Source organism: Alligator mississippiensis, chromosome 6 (assembly GCF_030867095.1).
Source record: "Alligator mississippiensis isolate rAllMis1 chromosome 6, rAllMis1, whole genome shotgun sequence".
NCBI classification, from domain to species: domain Eukaryota; kingdom Metazoa; phylum Chordata; order Crocodylia; family Alligatoridae; genus Alligator; species Alligator mississippiensis.
The window spans coordinates 19,590,947-19,613,128 of record NC_081829.1 but is presented as its reverse complement, the minus strand read 5'-3'; the positions used below and the strand labels follow the sequence as shown (position 1 = coordinate 19,613,128).

Here is a 22,182-nt window from a genome sequence, read left to right as displayed (position 1 = left end):
CAGTCTACTGCTTTGCTTCCTGCCCTATGTGCCACCTATCCCTTTTCTGACCTCTAACATGCCACACACAGAAGCTGCATATGCCACTTGTGGCAGGTGTGCTCCAGGTTGCCCATACCTAGCTAGGTAAAGGGATCCTTTGTGATTCCTAAATACTCCTCCTCTCCTTATCTGTAGATTTTGTTCTAGTGGAATGGTGATAAATTGATTGCAATTTTAAAGTTTTGGAGTATGTGCTTATTTATTAAGTTTACTAATAGAAGTCACAGTGTTCAAAGCAGACTGGTCACCAGAATCTTCCAGCTAGGGATATTGGAAAAGAACTCCAGTTCTATTTTGTTAATTTTGAGAACTGGGGCTATGACTGAGAAAGGTGGCCAGGGGCATTTGTATGGGGCTGGTAGAGGTAAAATTCTTGGGTGGTGTAAGATGAACTATAGTAAAAGAATTTGCCAAGAACTTTGTCATTAATTAAATAAAAACCAGAGGTTCAAAGATGATCAGATAGTTCTGACCATAAACGATGTCAACTAGGGATCTAGGGTGTTGTTTCTATGACCTGCAGGGAAGCTTCAGGAAAATCAAAGTCTTTGGTGCTGGGGGAGTATGGCTGCAAAATGGAAACTTAAAGTAATTGACAGAAGAACATCACCAGGAGTGGAGCCAGTGGCTTAATTTGACTCACAACAGAAAACCCCACTGGGAAAGAAGGGTGGCAAGGATTGACAGATTGATAGCTTTTTCTGGATTGTGTGGGTGGTGCTCTTAATTGATGGAGGGTTGGTTGCTTGTTGTAGCCCTGTTGGTCTCCGGACATAACCAGACAAGGTTTTTTGGGTAAATATGATATCTCTTATTAGACCAACTCAATAGTTGAAAAAAAAAGTTCTTTTTAAGCTTTCGGGCACAAACATCCTTCTTCAGGCATAGGGGGAGTCTGCTGGTGTTGTCTTCTCCACGGTGAAATAGAAGTCATTATTACACCATGGAGAACACACAACACCAGCAGACTCCCCCTATGCCTGAAGAAGGGTGTTTGTTCTTGAAAGATTGCAGAGAACAATTTTTTCAGCTATTTAGTTGGTCTAATAAGAGATATCACATTTACCCAAAAAACCTTGTCTGCCTTAGTTGATGGAGTGATTTGTCTGCTTAATTCCAGTAATGAGTGCCATGCTAACTAATGCCATGCCCCCCCAGCAGTCAGCATCCAGCTTCTGAGAGGGGAGTAGTGTTCAGCTACCTGAGACTGAGCAATGTCCCTGGAGTTTAACACTTGTATTATAAGATCGTTATTATAGTAATGTTAAACAAGTGGAGAAGAGTGGAGTGGCTGGTGTCCCCTGCTGCAGGTATGTATTACAGGCAACTCTTTCCTGAATAGTTTCATCTCTCACTTCCTTGGGTGTGATAATCCCGGCTCCATGCATGCCCTGTTAGCCTTTCCCCAGGGGAGTGCCATGCAGATGCATATAGTTTATATCACTTAATGGTATATATCTTAACTGTGTGTTTCCTGGGGTTCAGTGGTTTAAATGCAGATTCAAAAGTTTGCTTAACTCTACTCCAACTGTGCAGTTGATCCAATAAAAGCTGCTAACCCCAAAAACCGTTGTCTCCCAATTTCTGAACCATCACGGCAACACCATCCCTCTGAGAGCGCTTCCCAGCCGAGGTGCTGTGCCAGGCACCCCGAGGGGCCTCGCGAGTCTTCCGGGGGCGCAGTGCAATGCTAGGTGTAGCAACAGGATTCACACGGTAAACCCGGAGGTTTCAAACGGGCCCCCACCTGCTAAACGCATCCTGACCCGCTGTGGGCTGAGTGCGGTGCCGCTGCAGAATTGCTCTATGGAGTCAAAAAGGAGCCGGCACGTCCCGAGGGATGCGGGTGCCCTGAGCGGGGAGCGGGCACATCGCAGCAGGGCGCTCGGGGCTCCGTCCTGCCGCTTGCTGTTCCGGTCCCGCTGGGCGCTGGGGAAGGCGCGCCGAGCCCCCGCCCGCCCGCGCCTGGGCGGGCTGTCCCGGCCCCGGGGAGGGGCGGCCCGGGCTATATGAGGCGGCGGCCGGGGCCGGCGGCGCTCGCGCGATGCCGTCCTACACGGTGACCGTAGCCACGGGCAGCCAGTGGTTCGCGGGCACCGACGACTACGTGTACGTGAGCCTGCAGGGCACGGCCGGCTGCAGCGAGCGGCACCTCCTGGACAAGCCCTTCTACAACGACTTCGAGCGCGGCTCGGTGAGTGCCCGGCCGCGGGCGGCGTGTGGCCGCGCACGCCCAGCCCAGCCCAGCCGCTCCCGGTGCTGCGCGGCGGGCAGGACCCCCGGGAGCGGGGCAGGCAGGCGGTGCACGCGAGGGGCGCGGAGCTCGCAGCCCGGGCTTGGCTCCTCCGTGCTGCTGCCGTCCCGCCGGCTGCTGCTCGCCGCCTTTTCTCTGAGGTGCGCGCCGAGGTTCCCCTCTGGGAAAAGGCTCCTTCAAACGTGCCGAAGTGATCGGTCCTTTGGGTCAGTCTGGGATCTTTCGTTCGACCAGCTACAATAGTGGGGAGAATCCTTCTTTCGGGTAGGAAAGCCTCCCTCGACCCTTCTTCAGGCAGAGGGTTGTTTTATTCGCTGGTCCAATAAAAGAGCTCGGATTGACCCGAAGAGCCGTGTCTGCCGGTGTCCGGAGACCAACGCGGCTACAACCTACAGGCCTGAAATGATTTAGGAGCCTTAGTTCCCCATTTCACTAGTGACTGACGGGGCTGGGGTGCTTGTGAGTGCCGCCCCTTGGCTGTCGCCTCGCTGGTTCGGCAGACGCCGCTTCCCGCCGGATTTGCAGGGGAGAGGCGCGCGCCGCGGCCCTGGCAGCCAGGCAGGCGCTTCCCTGCTCAGGTGTCTCCTAATGGCAGGCTCAAAAGCCAGTTTGTGGGAGGGCAGCGGTGCTTGAGATTGCCAAGGGGAAACGACAAGGGGCGCAGGGAGGAGGGGAGTGTTTTCCAGCTCTGCCCTTTAAGAGAAGCCCGTCATGCTGGGTGAGAGGGACTGTGAGTCAGTTGTAAACCCATTAATGCTAGGCATCTAAGCTAGGTTAGCCGCTTTTTCTTAAAAAAAAGAAATAAAAGAGGGGGAGACTTGTTATTGCATTGTGGCTTGATGGCTCGAGTGCTCACCTGATTTGTGATGGACCAGGTTCAAATCCCTTCTCTACCTCATTCAGGGCACTATTTTGAACCCACATCTCCCTCTTTCCAGGAGACGCCCCTGACCACTGGGCAATGGTGTATTCTGAGCAGGGATTGGCATCCAAGCCTACAAACCCCTGTAAGGTCATTTGTCTCTCTAGCTAGAGAGAATATTTAAGTATTTTACACAAAATATTTACATATTTTATACAAAATGAAACAGCTTCCTCAGGAGAAAGTCAGGGAGTGCCTGACCTCAGAAATCCTGAAAACCCAGCAGCGGGTACCCTCCTGGCTGGTAGAAAAAATCTGGTTTAAATCCATGGTGTAAATCAGGCACATTTGAACTTCTGTCTCCCACAAGCAGAATGAATCTCTTAACCATTCAGTTTTTGGCTGTGAGATGGGGGTTCTGCCATTATCTGCTTTCATATGAAATTACCAAATGGTCTCTTGCACAATAGGAGCAGGGGGTGAAATCAGGATTGAATCTGTTGCGTGCGTGCCTCCTGAGAAATACTGAGGGGTCTAGGGGTCTTTACTTGCAGAGCAATAGGGTACATCTATACCTTGTTCCTGGCATGTCAAAGGTGGGACTCTCCTGAGTACACCTGGCCCATCTCTACCTGCTTGCATGCACAAAAACAAAAATTGCATCAGTGAAGCTGTCTTCATTTTCACTTACCAGACCTCCTCCTTCATTTCACTGTAGGGACACTTCTATAGCAGTTTCACTGCCACATGGACAATAAGCTGATTATGAGCTGGCAGTGTGCCCTTGTTTCAAGAAGGGTAACGGCATACTGGACTGCATTGGTAGGAGCATTGTCAATAGGTCAAGGGAAGTGATTATTCCCCCTCTTCCACATCTGGAGTACTGTGTTCAATTTTGGGCCCCCCCACTACAGAAAGGATATGGACAAATTGGAGAGGGTCCAGCAGAGAGCAACAAAACTGGTGGGGGGGCTGGGGGACATGACTTCTGAGGAAAGACTGAGGGAACTGGGCTTATTTAGTTTAGAGAAGAGAAGAGTGAGGGGGGATTTAATAGTAGTCTTCAACTACCTGAAGAGGGGTTTGAAAGAGGATGGAGCTAGGCTGTCCTCCATGAGCGACTGGTGCCACCTTAGTCGGGGGGGCATGTGCCTCCCCTGCAACCAGTCCTGCAGGGGTCCCCCCGCCGGCAATCCTGCAGGTGGGGGGCGATTGGCACCCCCATGCACCCCCTATGCCTTGCCACTGCTGTTCTCAGTGGTGGCAGATGACAGAACAAGGATCAATGGTCTCAAGTTGCAGCAAGGGAAGTTTAGATTAGGTATTAGGAAGAATTTTCTCACTAGGAGGGTAGTAAAACACTGGAACAAGTTACCCAGAGAGGTGGTGGAAGCTCCATCCTTGGAGGTTTTCAAAACCTGGCTAGACAAAGCTTTGGCTGGGATGATCTAGTTGGGGCTGGTCCTGCTTTGACCAGGGGTTTGGACTAGATGACCTCCTGAGGTTCCTTCCAACCCTAACATTTTATGATTCTATGATTTCTGAGATTGAGGTGTGTGTGCATGTCTGCAGATTTGTTCAGAAGCATCCCTCTGGGAACAGACTGGAGATGTGGTGCAGATGACACTGGAGTCTATAGAATCATAACATCATAGAAAATTAGAGATGAAAAATGGTCCTCAAGAAGTCATCTAATCCAAACTCCTGCTCCAAGCAGGATCACCCCTGTCTAAATCATCTGAGACAAGTGCATGTCTAACTTATTCTAAAAACTGCACAAACAACCCACTTGCACAAGTATTAAGCACAATGCTCCAAAACGCCAAGAATATCTTTAGTTGCCACAGGTAAAAAGCAGGGGGGATGAGGATACTGTCAGTGTGGATTCTGGGGCTCCTGTTATTAAGATACATTTGAGAAATCCCAGGAAACGGGCCGTGCCCTCCATTGCAGAGGAAGGCAAAAATTCCCACAATTTCTGCCAATCTGACTATGTGGTAAAATTCTTTCATGGCCCCACAATGTGGCAGTCGCTGTGACCCTGAGCAGAGAAACAAGACCTAACCAGGAACCTCTGGGTTTTTAAGTCCCCGCAGGAGTATTGTCATGCCTGCAGCATTAGAAGACAGCTAAGCAGGGTTACTATGAATGTCAGTGTTAACTTAATGATGTAGTAAAGCACAAGAGGGCCTTTGGTATATAGTGCCTATTCTTGAAAAGTTTACCCATCCTATATTTGATACAACGTGCACCTTCAGGGAGGATAGAAATTTTCTGTCTTTTGTTACATAGTTATTGGGCACTTAGCACAATGACTGAAGCTTTTGGGTGCTAATGTAATGCAAATTAGTACTTTTCTCCTCATGCAAATTTACTTTTCCAAATAGTTTTAAATGTTCATCTGATACCACATATATGTTTCCGATTTTACAGCATGCATTTAATATATATGGGATATTAGAAACATTTATATAAGATGCTATGTTTGGAGTCTGCGGTTAGGGTTAGCATATTTTCATGTGAAGAACTGTGTGCAAAGATCGCAACATTTGTGTATGTGACTGTGAAGGGGAAAATAAAAGAAAAACAAAGAGACAGGCATAGAAAAAAAATACGTTGTGATAGAAAAATGCTTGCTTTTCAGTACATGGTGAGAAAAATTCTACCCCAATTTTTTTTCCAGGAAATCCCTTTTCTCACAGCAATTCATGATTACTCCAAACAGGGTAGTCACAAGCACAGTCTGTAAAAACAATCAGTTTGGTTCTTAGAACAAAAGTTGCAGGGTATAGTCCATGATTCCTTGTGACCTCACCCATTTTTACAATTTCTTTTCCATTGGTGGACCAAGTTCACTGATTCTGCTGTCTTCATAATGTTATCCTCTGCATTCATTAGGTGTACAACACATGAGGCTGTGGATAAATTCTGAGCAAAAGATTTGCATGCCAAATATTCAAAGAGGGTAAGGGGCATGGGATGCTCAAAAGCCCTGTAAAATGAACACCAGATTCTGATTTTCAGAGGGCTTACTCTGTCTACTGGACACACACTATTCATCTTTTTTAATAATGATCTTTTTGAGTAATTTCTTGTTGGTGCATTGCCCCTTATTCCATATTTTATTTTTATTTGCAGCTTAAGCTGGCTCTTTCTTTGCTTCTGTTAAGAGAACTACCTTATGAGCATGTCCAGAGAAGAAATGCATTTTTCCAATCTAAATTTATATTTGCAAAAGTTGTTTTTTTTGTCATCCCCTCAGGAGTTGTTTGGACATAGGTCCTTGAGAACTCAGTCAGTTGTGAGTATATTTCAAGCCATGCCTGACAGAGCCAATAAACTGTTTGTTCAATAATTTAATTCTGAGTTTTATTGTGTGAAGGCTTTTAGTTCCCCATGCACAAGATTGTCCCCAGTACAAACAGCCTTAAAATAACATGGTAGCAGCATGTGCAAGAAGAAGAATAATCAAATTGCACATCTGGCCATTTCTACAGCTTGCTGAAACCCACATATGGACCACAAAGAACTGATATTCAGACAGACTTACTGTAATCACATACATCCACACTACGTCATAGATATAATCTCCATGTATGCAGTCAAGTTACCAAGCACAAATGAAAATATTGTATCTAAATACCCAATCTTGTACACTTAATTTACTGCCTTCTGCTTTGGAGTTCAGCTTCTTAAAATGTCCATGGGTACAGTTTAGTGTTCATGGGGACAGTATGATCATTCCCCTAGGTTGCATACTTTGGAAAGTGCACGTACCAGGAGAATTCACTCAATACATGTGGATGTAACAACTCTGAGCATTCAGTTTGGGAGCCAAAGCATTTACCATAATTTTTCATCCCCCCCCCCCGATAAATTAGCTTATTGTCTTTTTTGATGTACTTTAACAATGATCACAATCAGCTCACAGAACCAAGGGGGGAAGAATAAAAGAAAGATGAAAAGACTGAGAGGCAGAAAAAGGGAAGTGAGAAGACACTGATGCTTATTACAGAATTTGGGTTTTCATTCCAGTTACATTAAGTACACACCCATATTGTTCTGGAGGAGAGGAAGCTGGGTTTCCATGGTGTGAAAGACAACAGAGGACTGAGAATAAAGTGGGGCATCCTGAGGAAACCTTTGAGGCATTGGGGTGCAATTCACTCTGCAGCTTTGACAACCATAAAAAGATTAAAAATAATGAGATTCTTTTTGGATAAATGAGTAGCTCTCAATTGCCTGGGAGACCCCTTGCAGTCTTATGTTTCTAGATTCCTATTTCTGGGATGGTGGGATAGAATTTTATTATAGCACTCCCTCTGTAAGAAGAGTTTATCCATTAGCTGAGTGATTTGCCCCAATGGATCAGGCATGGTTGTCCTCTTTTCTTTTACTTGTGTCTGCTTTGCATTGGTCTATCATTTTAAGATTTTGATCCTCATCTTTATTTTATGTAGCATTTTGATATTATGGTGATGGATCTATTGTGCTGGGCACTGTGTAAAAAAAAGAGATACTACTCCTCCACAGAACACGCAGTCTTAAAGAACAAGACAAGAAAGAGGAGGGGGCATCTGGCTGGCACATTCTACCAGGATGTGCCCATCACATTCACTGAACGTTGCTGACACATTTAGCATGTGTGTGCTGCATGTTCAGCTTCCTGGCACTGATACTTGGCTGTACGTGGTATCATCAGCCATGGACTTGTCTGTAATGTTTGTTATAGAGGGATCCCCACTTATACATCTAGGAAGGGATTTTATTTAAAAAACCCTCACTTCTTGTTTTCATGACAAGAAAGAGAAAGAAAGAGCAAGACAGAGAAAGAGAGAGCGAGAGCAAGAGACAGTGAAAGAGAGAGAGTGTGAGAGAGAAAGCCAGCCAGCGTCCAGGGCCCAGCATCACCAGGTACAAGTCAATAATAATAATAATAGCCACAATTCGTATCGTTTGCGATAATTTAAAACTTGGCTAGACAATCTACTTGAAAATTAACTTGCAATTACTGAAGGACATGCAAGAAGGTTTGAAAGGCCTTCTCCTATCTTTAACTTCTATAAGTCAGTTCTCATTATATTTGGCCAACAGTGGTTATGGTCTGACAGTCGCATGAAGTGGATTGTGGGAGAAGTATATGCCACCAGCTCAGTACATAATGGACAGATGTTCTCATTACAAAATTACCATCCCCAGCTGATATTAATGGACATTCAGTGGTCTAGTATTGCAGTGCTCAGGAAGAGCACTGAATATTGGTGCTGAATGAAGTGAGGAGGGAAGAGGCTTCATGGCTTAAATGCTTCCACGTGTTGGTATCAAGATTGAGTTCATGTTGCATGAATTTGAAAAATAAATGCAGTCTGAAGGCCTTTCAGATGTTACTATTTGCTTTGGCTTTTCTTTCTCTGTTTTCTACACTTGTATTTTTTTAATTTCATTTTCCTTTTAAATCAATATAGTAATAATGAGAGTGGGCCTGACCACAGTGACTATATGTTGATGGGAAGCATTGGTAAGTGACAGAACAAGAAATGTATGGTTAACCACTAGTGGGCAAAATGACAGAATCCCTACATGCAGCTTAACTTCAGAAGGCTGTGGCACACGGAGACATTCAGCATTTTGACTACAGCTGGTCAGTTCCTAAAAATACTAAAAATGTTCAAAACCACAAAAGAGGAAAGCACCATCTTGCAGCCACACGGATTTGCAAATTTAAATGGACGAACAAAAACCCTTCTGTTCCAAAAAGCATTTAACAACCTCATGCTTTGACTAATTGTCTCTGTGTAATGTTACAATGCTCTGTATTAAAAAGATCTTTTGCTGAAGTGCTTATTCTAGTTGACTGGGCTCTGGCTTCTAGTTTTATAACTCGGCCAATTCAGCAGTGCCATGATATGGAGCCTGATGCTTCTTTACCTCATACCTTTGTAGCCTTTATGGCAATACAAAGGATGTGCCAAATACTGCTATTCTGACTCACTAAACAGATCCCAGTTAAGGCTTTGTCTACCCCTTTGCTTCCAGAACTTGTGCTAGCAGCTGCCACAGGTAAATCTGTAAGAATGTATTCACATCTGCACAGCTCCTGGTGGCTTCATGTAGTTCTAGTAGAGTGGCTGTAGTAGGAGTAGGGCAAGGTACATCCTGGGAAGGCACCAGCTGTCAAAGGGAAAACAGCAGCTGGCAGAAGACATGGGTGTGTCTACATGCACCTTCTGCTATCTACTAGATGGCAACAGAAGCTTTATTTTGGTCAGAGAGATGGTGTTTCTCCACTGTTTGAATGAAGGGGTTCTTCTGTCACAGAAGAGTTCTTAATGGAGACACCCACAGTTTTACTGGCAGAATCTGAGTTCTGCAGGTAAAATTCTGCAGTATAGATCTGATCTAAAGCCAGAGCCCCTTATTTTGAAACAAGGGAAAAGACGAGAGGTGATTTGCATTTTCCTCTACTCATATACCTACGTTTACTCCACAGTAAGTAGAAGCTAAAGTGGGAGCTTAGCTTTGAATGGAATAGAATAGATGTCACAGAGCAGGGTGGGCATATCAAGTTACCGTTGGGGGCAGCTGATGTGTGTTAAATCCTGTCCCCTTTTAACTTGTTGTGATCTGTACCCTAGTGTCTAAAGATAGAAATGTTGGATATGGACAAAGGAACAGATTACTGCCAGTATTCAAGACACAGGGACTTACTAGAGGTGAAGAAAGAGCTCCGTGGTAGTTCTTCCTGTGCTTACAGTTTGTCCTGTGGGATGTGGTTCATTCAGAGCTAAGGTGTGCAGCTTTAGGTTTTACTCTGAGATGGGGGGGAAAAGTAGGCAGAGGGGCAGTTACTGCCGATGTGGAGGAAGTCACACACCATACATACCTGCCCTTAGTCTCCAGGTTTCTATTTTCAGAATAATGCTAAATGTTGACAGGGTGGAAAAATTCTGTCATAACCAGATCTGTACAGTCATCAAGGACTGGAAAAGGCATTTAGAGCAATGGATTTTGTTTTGGTGAGATCCATTTGGTATGCTTTCTTATGCGTACATAACCCAGGTTTGGAAATATTTTCATTGCACTGGAATTTTTGTTAAAAGGGCTTTGTTGCAATAATATTCCACCTGTAGTTAATACTTCTTTGCACCCTCAACAGATTAGTTTCAAAATTGCAAAGAGCCGTTACATCATAATATAGATTCTTCATCTGTTCCATATTTCTGGAATACTTGTATTTTGCTCTTCTTTTGATTTTGTTCTGCCCATCTTTCTATTCATTTGTAGTCTAAAAATAACCCATTCTTTTTCTCTCCAGCCTAAAACAAGAAAGTTCCTTTTTACTTGTATCCACATAATTTAAGGGTGCAGAGGAATGGTAAAAGGTGCCATTTAGATTTGGTTGTGCCTTCTGCGCATTCTCTAGGTCACAGAGCACATCTTTTCTCTGTAGGTTGACTCCTATGATGTTACTGTGGCAGAAGACCTGGGAGAAATCCAGCTGATAAAAATTGAGAAGCGAAAGTATTGGTACTTGGATGATTGGTACCTTAGGTATATTACTGTGAAAACACCAATAGGTGACTACCTGGAGTTTCCCTGTTACAGATGGATCACAGATGAAAAAGAGATTGTCCTCCGAAATGGAACAGGTAAGTACCGCAACAGAATGTACAACATGTAAAACACAGACTCTTTTCCATCTTTTGCTCTCCTCTTGTTGGGATCCTAGCCTTCTTTCCAATTGCTGTTCCCTTATTTCTCAGTTGCAAACCCAACGCACATGCTTGACATTACTTCCTTTCCTGACATTGTGGGATAGGCTTTTCCAAATGTTCAGGCCCCAAATGCAGATTTATGAAGCGTTTGCCCAGTCTGGAGTTAGCAATCGGGCTGGGTAGTTTTGAGAACATGGGACATAGGCTAGGAAGTGGTTCTAGATGTGGGGATCCTCAGCACACTACTACTGCTTCTTCACTGCTGGAAGACCTTTTAAGTCCTTGCACAAACATTCCCTTGTTGCTTAACCTTGAGACCCTAAAGCATGCCAGTTCTCTAGGTATTATCCACCATGAAATTGTCCTACTTTCTTAGGGTTCATTTCAAACCCAGGAAACTGTTGCTTACAATGAAAATCCAATTTGCAGAGCATCAGGGCTAGCTGGCAATTAGATTCACCAGAAAAGAGGTGTCTTTATCCTGTAAGAACCAGGAAAAAGGATGACAGGGTTAAATGTAGTGAAGTGAATGGTTGGTATTGTTGGTGGCAACTGATTTGATCTGGGACCTATGCTTTAGCCTGATCAGCTTACCACTGCTCTTCCTTTGCCATTCCAGTGGCCCCATAGTTGTGCCTCTAGCAATGTCTACACTGTGGCAGCAGGGTCACACCGCTAAGGGAATAAACTCCACCCTCCTGCTTCATGCACTTTAACCTTGGAAATGCAACTGTGAGGACATCCCAGGGACACCCAGGCTCTGAGCATGCTATCAGGCTAGGTAGGTTACAGGTGTGCTGCTGACTAGTTACTGACAGGAGAGGCAGGCGACAGTTCTATAGCCTGGCCTTCGACTGCTTGCACCTAAAGCAAAAGACGCACTTAATCCAGAGCCTCTCTGGCTGCCCATTATAGTAGGACTCAACTGCTTGCCTGCCCCTTGCTAGGGGCAGACTGGTGTGGGGAAGATGGGATTATGCCAGGATCAAGTCCTTTCTGGGACTCCCTGGGCTCATCTACACATTCATTAATGTGCTATAATTATGACGCATTAAGTTTAGTACCTTTGGGCATCTATACGTATGCTCCAGGATGGAGGGGGCTGCTTTAATTAGAGTGGCTCTGAGAGCCATTTGAGTTAAAGCACCTGCAGCGTCTTGTGTATTCAGGGTCCTGTGCTTCAAAATGATGGTGGGGCACTTTAACTAAAGCTCATCAAATGAATACACGTGATGTAGAGACTGCTGGAGCATGCTGATTAGCATGCTCTAGCAGACTCAATTAATCATTTAATTGAGTCTGCTCTGACACATGCTAATTAGCACGCATTGGAGCAGAGGTCCGTTGTGTATAGGTGCTCTGTAATAACAGGTACTAAACCTAATGTGCTATAATTGGTGCTACTGTGCATCAGTGCAAATGGATGCTTTTTTGTGATGCTTAATGCTCATTGGACTAAGTCTACTGCACATTAGTGTAAACAAACACTTTTTTTGTGATGCTTAATGCCATTTGGACTAATCTGTGCATTAGCACATTAGTATGGTTTTTGCCACCTGTACTAATGTGCAGTAGAATTAGCGAAGTATCTCATGTAGATGCTCCCCCTCTTCTCTATCTCACCTTCCCTTTTGCTCAAGCCCATATAGAGATACATTTAGCTCTAGCACACATCTTCTGATAGGCTGGTTTCACTTCCATTTGTCTGTCTGGTGCTTCTGGGAATCCACCTAAACCACCCCTTTAGTGACCGTGGAATGTACCAACTAACCAAAACTTGTCATTGTGAAACTGAAGGGAGGCTTTCTTATCCCTTGTTTTATTGGCCTGGAGTGTTGTCTTATTCTTTTCCTGCTTTCCTTTCCTTATCTTGTGGTAAGAAAAGATAAGGAACTGCCTGCCTTTATATTTATCTGAAGCTTCCAACAGTTCAAGAAACCTAGCATAAGCATATAGATACAATATAGCAATGCATAAACTACACCAGGCTACACAGTTTACACATCGTTATTAATATAATAGATAATAAGATAATATAATAGAGCACATGTAGGCTTTGTAAGCAATTTTGTTATTCATCAGTCCATTAGTAATTAAACCTGATGCTAAGACCTTCTAGCAAGTGGTTTCTTGTTATACCTGTCTTGCTAAACCTAAATTACCATTTGCTTAGTTGGCTACTGTATTTATTTAAAACACGCTACTGAACGTGCCATTTGGAATACTTGAAGTACTCATGCTATGATCACTTGAGAGGAAGTTGGGGCCTTCTCTTCAGTTGTGCTCTTGCAGCCTGTTTGTGCCTTTAAAAATGGCCAAGACTGGTTTCTGGCACCTAGGGCATTCTCATCACCTCATTTCCTTGAAAGCATGAGGTATGGGAGCTGGTAGGTGCACATTCCTCAGTGGCATGACTGAACACTGCTGCCCCTGCATAGACATACCATCACTGAAGTTTGATTGCTGCAATGTGCCACAGAATAATGAACCACTAAAAATGTTGGTCTTGTGCCTGAAGATATTGTTGGAAAGCTGGGCTTTCATTTAACTGCTATCTCTGCATTTAGCTCACTGAGTGTCTAATTAGGGATACACTGAGCCTAGGAGTTTGGTTTTCAGTGGACATATCTGCATGTGGAATTAATGCACCTGAATTTTCTTTTCAGAAAAAAATCCAGCTCATTAAAGTGTTCTAGGGCGTAGGTTTACACATATACCCCATCCAGAGCAAATGGCTCCTGACAGGAGCAGCCTAATCCAGCGCTGTTTCTGTCCTGCTCTGGCCTCCCTGCAGCAGCCAGGGGGAACTCCAGGCTCCCCCAGGTGTCAACCCCAGGGCTGGCAGGGGGTACAGGGCCAGTCCCAATTCCCATGTGACTGGGAGAGTTGTCCCCACTGAGTGGGGACACTATCTGCGAGCCATGTGGGAATTGGCAGGGTCCCAATTCCCACATGGCCGGGGATGCTGTCTGCCAGCAATGTGGAGATTGGGAGGGTCCTGATCTCCCTGTGGCTGGCAGGCAATGTCCTGCCAAGCGGGACAGGTCTCCCTGCCCCCTGTGGCTTCTGCTGGCTAGGTTGACCAGGATCAGTTTGCTCCCAGTCAGCATTTATACAAGCACTACTGTGCAGTAGCTAATGTGCCATTAATCTAGTACCTGTAATTGTTGGTACCAGCAAACTGTGCATTAGCTTAATTTACTGCACAGTAAATCCCACACACGTGTAGATGCTGACACTTTATTGCACATTAGATTAGTCTTTTGTTAGATGCACCCAGTATGGTTAAGGCCGTTAATGGTCTGGGCCAAACTTTCTTTCTCAGCTCTGGCTTACTGCAGAAGTTCTTCTCTTTAGGAGCATGGGAAGGGCTTTTCATGTCTATTATTTTCAGGACTGTCTTTCAAGGACAAAAAGCAGTGTGTGGCTTTTGGTATGTGAAGAAATAAAGGATTAAACTACTGAGATCTTGCTAATATTAGCAAGTTTGCCAGCCATATATAGATTAGGTTGTTATCAGCTGCATTACTTCTGCCAGCATTGTCTCTGAACCTTAAACAAGCATTTCCTTAAGAGTGCTAGTGGCTGCATTCACATTTCCTTTTGTGTATGTAAAGTACGTTGTCTGCTTTGCTTTTCCTTTGGTCTGATCCATAAACTTATCTTTCCTAAATGTTCCATTTATTTTAATTGGTCTCTACCTTACTGAATAACATCAAAGCTACATGTTCAGAGCATCAGTCCATCAGTGATAAGAAGTCTGTCTTTCATTCTTCTCTTCCTTATTCTCCTACTATTGTTTTTCCAGATCCATAAAAGACCGTGTGATTCTAGGATAGGCTGCCTTTTTCTAGAGCCATTCTTCCATGTGGAATGTTTAACAAGGCTGTCGTTGAAGCAGAGAACTCCACTTGTGTCTGACATGCAAAATCAATTCACAGATACACTACCTATGAAGTTATAAGGAACAGTATAAGGACTGTGCAGTAGATCTGATCTATTTAGATTTAAGCAAGGCATTTGAGAATGGACTTCACAGGAAATATTTAGTTCAGCTTCAGATGAGTAGCTGGCTAAAAGCGAGACTACAACAAGTTATAGTAAAAGGACAGTTACCTGATCAGAGAAAGGTTATTAGAGGTGACTTTAGGGACTGGTCTTAGAATCTATTCTGTTTACTACTTTCACTAGAGAACTTGGCTCAGGAACTAGATGTGTCCTTATGGACTTTGTGGATGACAAAATTTGGGACATACTGCCAATACAGAGGAGGAACAGATTATTATATAGGAAAAAATAGATAATCTTGTGAATGGAATAATAGAAATGGGATAAAAGTAATGGTATGAAGTGCAAAGCCACTTAAGGACTAATACAAAGAACTTTTGCTATAAGCTACACTCTGGTTGGAAGTGGCGGAATACATTGGTTACGTGTGGGATGACCGGGAGCTGCAAATGTGAAACAGATGTGAAAAAGGCTAATGCAAATTTAAGGTGTATTCTGTGGGATATTTTTAGCAGAGACAGGGAAGTATTCATATCTCTGTGCAAGGCACTGGTTAGACCTCATTTAGAATACTGTACATAGTTCAGGTCACCTTTATTTAAAAAGATGAGCTTAAAATGGAGCAGGTGCAGAGAAGGGCAATTTATAATGATTAAAGGAATGGAATATTTATCTTAACTTAATTTATCTTAAGAGAGACTAGTTTGTTAGCAAAATGCAGGTTGAGAGGGAATATGATTACTTTCTGTAAGTACATTTTGGGGTGATATCAGGGAGAGAGAAGAGCTATTTGAAGTAAAGGACAAAATCGGTACAAAATTAAATGGGTGAAAACTGGTCACAAAAAGTTTTAGACTATAATGTAATTACAAAGTTTCTAACAATAAAGGAGTGAGTTCTGTAATAGTTTCCTGAACAAAATAATGGAGACAGGGAAACTGAATTATTTTAATATGGGGCTTAGTAAGTTTATAGAAGGGACAGTAAGGCAGGCACGCTCCTGGAATAGTAATCAAAGCGTGGGATATGAGGTCTGTGAATGTTTGGTATCTTCATGACTGAAGTAAAAGGAAACTTGATCACTGTTTGAGTTGCTAATATATGTGGGAGGTGCTTGGGAAACCTGTGCTTCAGGGCTTCTGTCACTTGCAGCAGAAAAGAATATTTTTCTCTTTGAATGAATTATTTAGCTTCTCACTGACCCCACACTTCCTCTAAAGCTTTATACATTGACTGTGGCTGGAGGTAGGAGATAGATTTGGGTGTGCTGGTGTTCACTGACTGTAATCTTGCAGGGGTCTGCATGGTTTGGACCATTGGTGTTTTTGTTTTTTCTTCCCTGGTAGCCTGGGGCATGGTCCACTTCTTAGGATCATCTGACCATGTGCTAGCCTGACAAATACCCTGTTGTTACAGTAGTCAAGGCATTGTTGATGCCTTTGTCTCCCCAGCTCTCTCCCAGTGGCACACTGTAGAGATTTGTCTATACTGACTTCTTTTGCACACCACAACCACAAAACAGTTTTGTGGTTGTGGTGTGCAAGAGAAGCCAGTATGGACAAAGTCTTTCTTATCTTGCCTGCAGTCACAGAATCTGGACTGGACAGCCTGGATGGTTCATTCCTATCTTGTGTAGTTCTAGGGCTGGAAACAGCCCACCTGAAGGTGTGGGCAATGAAGAGATCTCACATCACAGTGTGCCTCTCCTTCATTTCACAGCTAAGCTGCCCCGGGATGACAAGATCCAGATCCTTAAACAGCATAGACGCAAAGAGCTTGAAGACCGTCAAAAAATGTATCGGTGAGTATCTTTTCACATCCCTGCTTTGCAGTGTGCGCACCCAGAGAAGCCCCATTCCCTTTCTGGCAGCTGAGTGCTTGTGGCACAAAACCATGGAGGTGACTGTCACAAGCTGGCTGTCTTGGCAGTGAAGCCAAGCATTGAAGCAAAACTGTATTCCCCTGGAGGTCAGGATTAGAGCAGAGGGGAAGGACAGCATCATGGTGTTTACTTTGCTGAACTGGGCCTGTTCATCTTTTTCTCCTGTTGGCTGTACACAACTTTCGCTGAGGCTGGATTAATTAAAGGTATAGTCCACTGTTGGTGCTGAGAGTCAGCATAGTCTAGCATTGCCATTTAAATCTCAGGTAAGACCTTTCTTAGGAACAGAGGTATGTAGGGCCAGAAGAGATTGCTCAGGTCACTGAGGCCAGTCTCCTGTCATCGCAGGTAACTGTGTAATTGACAAGTCCAAAAGGTTCCACAGGAACATTCATTCCAGCCCTCCTGCATGCACAGCCAGGCTCTGTCTAGCCTTCCCCTAACCCCAACAAGCTTACGATCTTCAGAAACAAAAACCCCGAGCTTTAGTAAACTACAATGTACCATAAGAAGAGAGCAGGAGAGGCCAAGGGAACTCAGTGCCATGGAACCGTGCAGCGAAATGGAATTTGTTAAGTAAAGTATGCTCAAATATTTTAAACAGTATGGGAGCATCTACATGTATGCTTTAATGTGCATTAGCCTATTTAATGCGCATTAAAGTGTCATTAAAACTGTGCTATTTAGCTAATGAGCCCTAAAATAGGTTAATATGCATTAAGCATCCCTTAAAAACTGTGTTCTTTAGTTAATGCACATTCATCGATTCATAGATTCATAGATGCTAGGGTCGGAAGGGACCTCAATAAATCATTGAGTCCGACCCCCTGCATGGCAGGAAACAGTGCTGGGTTTAGATGACCCCAGCTAGATGCCTATCTAACCTCCTCTTGAAGACCCCCAGGGTAGGGGAGAGCACCACCTCCCTTGGGAGCCCATTCCAGACCTTGGCCACTAACTGTGAAGAAGTTCTTCCTAATGTCCAGTCTAAATCTGCTCTCTGCTAGCTTGTGGCCATTATTTCTTGTAACCCCGGGGGGTGCCTTGGTGAATAAAACCTCACCAATTCTCTTCTGTGCCCCCGTGATGAACTTATAGGCAGCCACAAGGTCACCTCTCAACCTTCTCTTGCAGAGGCTGAAGAGGTCCAGGTGCCCCAGTCTCTCCTCATAGGGCTTGGCCTGCAAGCCCTTAACCATACAAGTGGCCCTTCTCTGGACCCTCTCCAGGTTATCCACATCCCTCTTGAAGTGTGGAGCCCAAAACTGCACGCAGTACTCCAACTGTGGTCTGACCAGCGCCTGATAGAGGGGAAGTATCATCTCCTTGGACCTGTTCGTCATGCATCTGCTGATGCACGATAAAGTGCCATTAGCTTTTCTGATGGCTTCGTCACACTGCCGACTCATGTTCATCTTGGAGTCCACTAGGACTCCAAGATCCCTTTCCGCTTCCATTCCACCAAGCAGGTAATTTCCCAGGCAGTAGGTATGCATTTTTCCTCTCTAGGTGCAGCACTTTGCATTTCTCCTTGTTGAATTGCATTCTGTTGTTTTCTGCCTATTTGTCCAACCTGTCCAGGTCTGCTTGTAGTTGTTCCCTGCTCTCCAGCGTGTCCACCTCTCCCCACAGTTTTGTGTCATCCGCAAACTTGGACAGAGTACACTTCACTCCCTCGTCCAAGTCGCTGATGAAGACATTGAAGAGTATCGGTCCAAGGACCGAGCCCTGTGGGACCCCACTACCCACGCCCTTCCAGGTCGATACCAACCCATCCACTACGACTCTCTGGGTGCGACCCTCTAGCCAATTCGCCACCCACTGGACTGTGTAGTCATCCAAGTCACAGCCTCTTAACTTGTTCACCAGTATGGGGTGGGATACCATATCGAAGGCCTTCCTGAAGTCTAAGTAAACGACGTCAACCCCTACTCCTGTGTCCAGATGTTTTGTAACCTGGTCATAAAAAGAGACTAGATTAGTCAGGCATGATCTACCTGCTACGAACCCATGCTGGTTTCCCCTTAGCATAATTTGTCCTGCCAGGCTCTCGCAAATGTGAGCCTTGATAATTTTTTCAAAGACTTTGCCAAGGATGGAGGTGAGACTGACTGGCCTATAGTTGCCCGGGTCCTCCTTCCTCCCCTTCTTGAAAATGGGGACCACATTGGCCCTTTTCCAGTCCTCCGGGACCTGGCCCGTGTGCCACAAGTGTTCAAATATTCCCACCAGTGGCTGTGCAATGATGTCGGCCAGTGCCTTCAGTACTCTCGGATGGAGCTCATCCGGGCCTGCCAACTTAAACGCATCCAGTTCCTCCAAGTGACTCTGCACCATCTCAGGGTCTACGCATGGCAGTCTGGCGCCTTGCTGCTGCCTCTCTACAGTCCCAGTGAGAAACTTGTCTTGCCCCTCACTTAGGAATACAGAGGCAAAGAACTCATTGAGGAGTTCAGCCTTGTCCCCCCTGTCTGTCACCAATTGCTTCTGCTCATTTAGTAGGGGTCCTATTCCACCCTGGGCCTTCCTTTTACTCCCTATATATCTAAAAAACAATTTCTTGTTATCCTTTACTTGGGATGCCATCCTCAGCTCCATGGTAGCTTTGGCCCGTGTAACTGCCTCCCTACAAGCTACATTAAGACAGGCTAATGTGCTTTTTCCTAGTACCTCACAATGGAGGTACTAGATTTAATGCACGTTAACTAATGCATGTTAATGCACATGCCCTATATGCCCAGTCCTATAGAGGAAGGCAAAACAAACCCCATGGTCCTTGCCAAATTGTCCTGAAAATTCGATCTTGACTCCACATCTGGTGAGTAGCTGAATCTTGACAATGTGAATAACTCCTACCAGCCAGTCCTCTGAGAGGTTTGTTAAACTACTGATAGCTGCCATGCCACACATGAATGGCAGGAGGCATGATTGTGGGATTGAGCATCAGATCCCATCATGCCATACTGCTGGTACAGGGGGACCGTCCAGGCAATCTTTGCACCTGCGGCTGGGGGCCCTGTCAGCTGATGAAACTCAGCCACAGGAGCGCATGATGCACCCTGGTGGCTGAGAGCTTCGATCACTTCATCAGTTTGAATTCCCATCCAGGGGAGCTCCACTCCCCCAGTTGGGACCCCTGATCAGCTGACCAGTGCTCCCAGCCTCTGGAGCATTTGCGAGTGTTCCCTGGAGGCTGGGACCACTAGCCATATATTCAATTAAAGTTGTGATAGGAACCAGTGACAAAATTATTGCACATATTTTGTGTAATAACTTCGTTTTTTATTCTTGGTTCTATCATACCATTATTGAGTAAATATGTGTCCAGGTCACTACTAAAATGTGATTAACCAGTCAATCACATTTTAAGTGTAATGTGCATTGGGGGCCTCAGTGCCACTATGAATACCATGGCTGGAGGAATTCAGTGGTGTAGTCTTTGTTTGACCTTCAGCACAGAGCTGAATTTCACCCAGAAGGAGTAGAGAAAATTTCCACCCCTCTCCCCCGTTTTTTTGTCCAATCCCTTTTAGGATTCTGTCTTCATTTGGTAAACTGGAAGAATGATGTGTCCCTTCCACATCAAAATCCTTTGCCATGAGCGTAAGGGTGAGAGTGACTTTTTATAACTGATAGATTAATGTTCCAAACTCAGGTCCTAGATGTTATTTAATCAGACAGAGACTTCCTTAAAAATGATGGTAAACCAACCACAAAGAGAAGCTAAAGGGACAGACTAATAGGCGAGTGATGCAGAAGAGCTGATTTACATATGCAAAGGAGATGCAAATATAGATCCCTTTAGAATTCTAAGAAAATGACTGTTTACCTTTTGGAAGTAGAAACAGCAGATGTAACACAACTGAGAATAAACAATAGAGTCTGGCAAAATCTTTTAAAATTCTTCTTGTATTTCAGAAATTGTCTGTTTTCATGTTGAAATTTAAAATAGTCACACTGGTACCACAAATCAAGCTTTGTGGAAGACAAAAAACATATCCCATTGCCATTAGGAAACACTGCTCTTTGGCTGAGGCTGAATTGCTAAGGGAGTGCTGTTTCTCTAGGGTTGTTAACTTAAGTCCACTTTCCTCTGGAAGGCCTGAGTACTTTCAGCTGTTAAAAATTCTGTGTGTCTTTTTGTGAAGACAGGAGGCAGGGTTGCCCTGGCATCCCAGGTAGGTTGCACCCCACTAAATGATAACCCTGGTTCTAGCTGGGTATGCTTCTATTCATCTTTCTTCTGGAGAAGCAATGCTATTTAGTACACTGAACATTAGATTGGAAGTCAGGGGCTTCTATGTACTTATTTCAATGCAGAGCCTGGGACATGTTACTAACCCATTTTATGTTTCCTTATTTGTAAAATTTGTAACTATGATTTAATAAAGTGTTGCATGTTAACCAAATCACAGCTGATCTTCTCAGTCATGGCTGCATTTTAGGGTTGAGTCAATGAGCCTTATACCTAGGCTTGGCAGGATTTGATTGTTAGTGATAGACATCGATAAACAATGATTTCACCAGGCAGTCACAGACCAATGGAAAAATATTTCTTTTGGTAATCATCAAAACTTACAAAAAGGAAAAGTAAAAAAAAAAAAAAAAAAAAATCTGGGATGGAGGTATGGAAATCTGGGGCAAGGGGTGTGCGCGCGCACACACGCGCACACACACACACACACACACACACACACACACACACACACACACAGAGGCTGCGACGGGGGCTTGGAGGGGCAGAGCTGGTAGCAGTGGGGAGCCCAGTGCTGCCAGCCACTTGCTCTGCCCAGGTCCCAGCTGTGGCAATGAACAAACTCCCGTGGAGGCCAGGCCGGGCTGATCCCACAGTCTTGATCTTGTGTAGTCATTTACCTTTGTGTGTGGCAGATATAGGATTCTATAAATTGGGACTGCTAACGTCTTGTAGCACAGGTGTAAGTCACTATACAGGGTAGGGAGGAAAGAGACCCACAGTGTGCTTATAAAACTCTTTGGCATCTTTCAGTGGAAGGAATTATTACAAAAGTCACTATCATTACCCCAGCCAATCTGCTGCAAGCATTGTCCATGGTACTGAGTCATACAATTCACAGAAGTAGACAGAACTGTACAGTTTATTTATGTTGTTACCATGACTCCTTTTCTTTTTAACTTCTCTGCCCAGGTGGAAGGAATGGCATCCTGGCTTCCCCTTAAGCATTGATGCCCATTCTCACAGTGATTTGCCTCGTGACATCCAGTTTGACAACGAGAAAGGAGTTGACTTCATTTTGAACTACTCCAAAGCGTACGTGTTCTTGGGGCTCTTGGAAATGTTAAAAAATTAATTGGGAAACTAATGAAAAATGTCATGCTTTGCTTTTGGTTCCTTTTTAAAATTTAAAATGAGAACTGTCATTGCAATGTCAATATATGA

The 22,182-nt window shown here is 44.5% G+C and overlaps 1 protein-coding gene across 1 annotated transcript in view; it reads left to right on the top strand.

The window, feature by feature from the left end:
• The first annotated feature begins 2,052 nt into the window (after positions 1–2,052).
• The window catches only part of ALOX5 (arachidonate 5-lipoxygenase), a 48,839-nt gene continuing 28,709 nt past the window's right edge, over positions 2,053–22,182 (top strand). The window contains exons 1-4 of the mRNA XM_006263694.4: positions 2,053–2,236; positions 10,609–10,807; positions 16,601–16,682; positions 21,931–22,053. Of these exons, the coding sequence (XP_006263756.1) occupies positions 2,087–2,236; positions 10,609–10,807; positions 16,601–16,682; positions 21,931–22,053 (554 nt within the window). The 5' untranslated portion in view covers positions 2,053–2,086. The remainder of the gene's footprint in view (positions 2,237–10,608; positions 10,808–16,600; positions 16,683–21,930; positions 22,054–22,182) is intronic.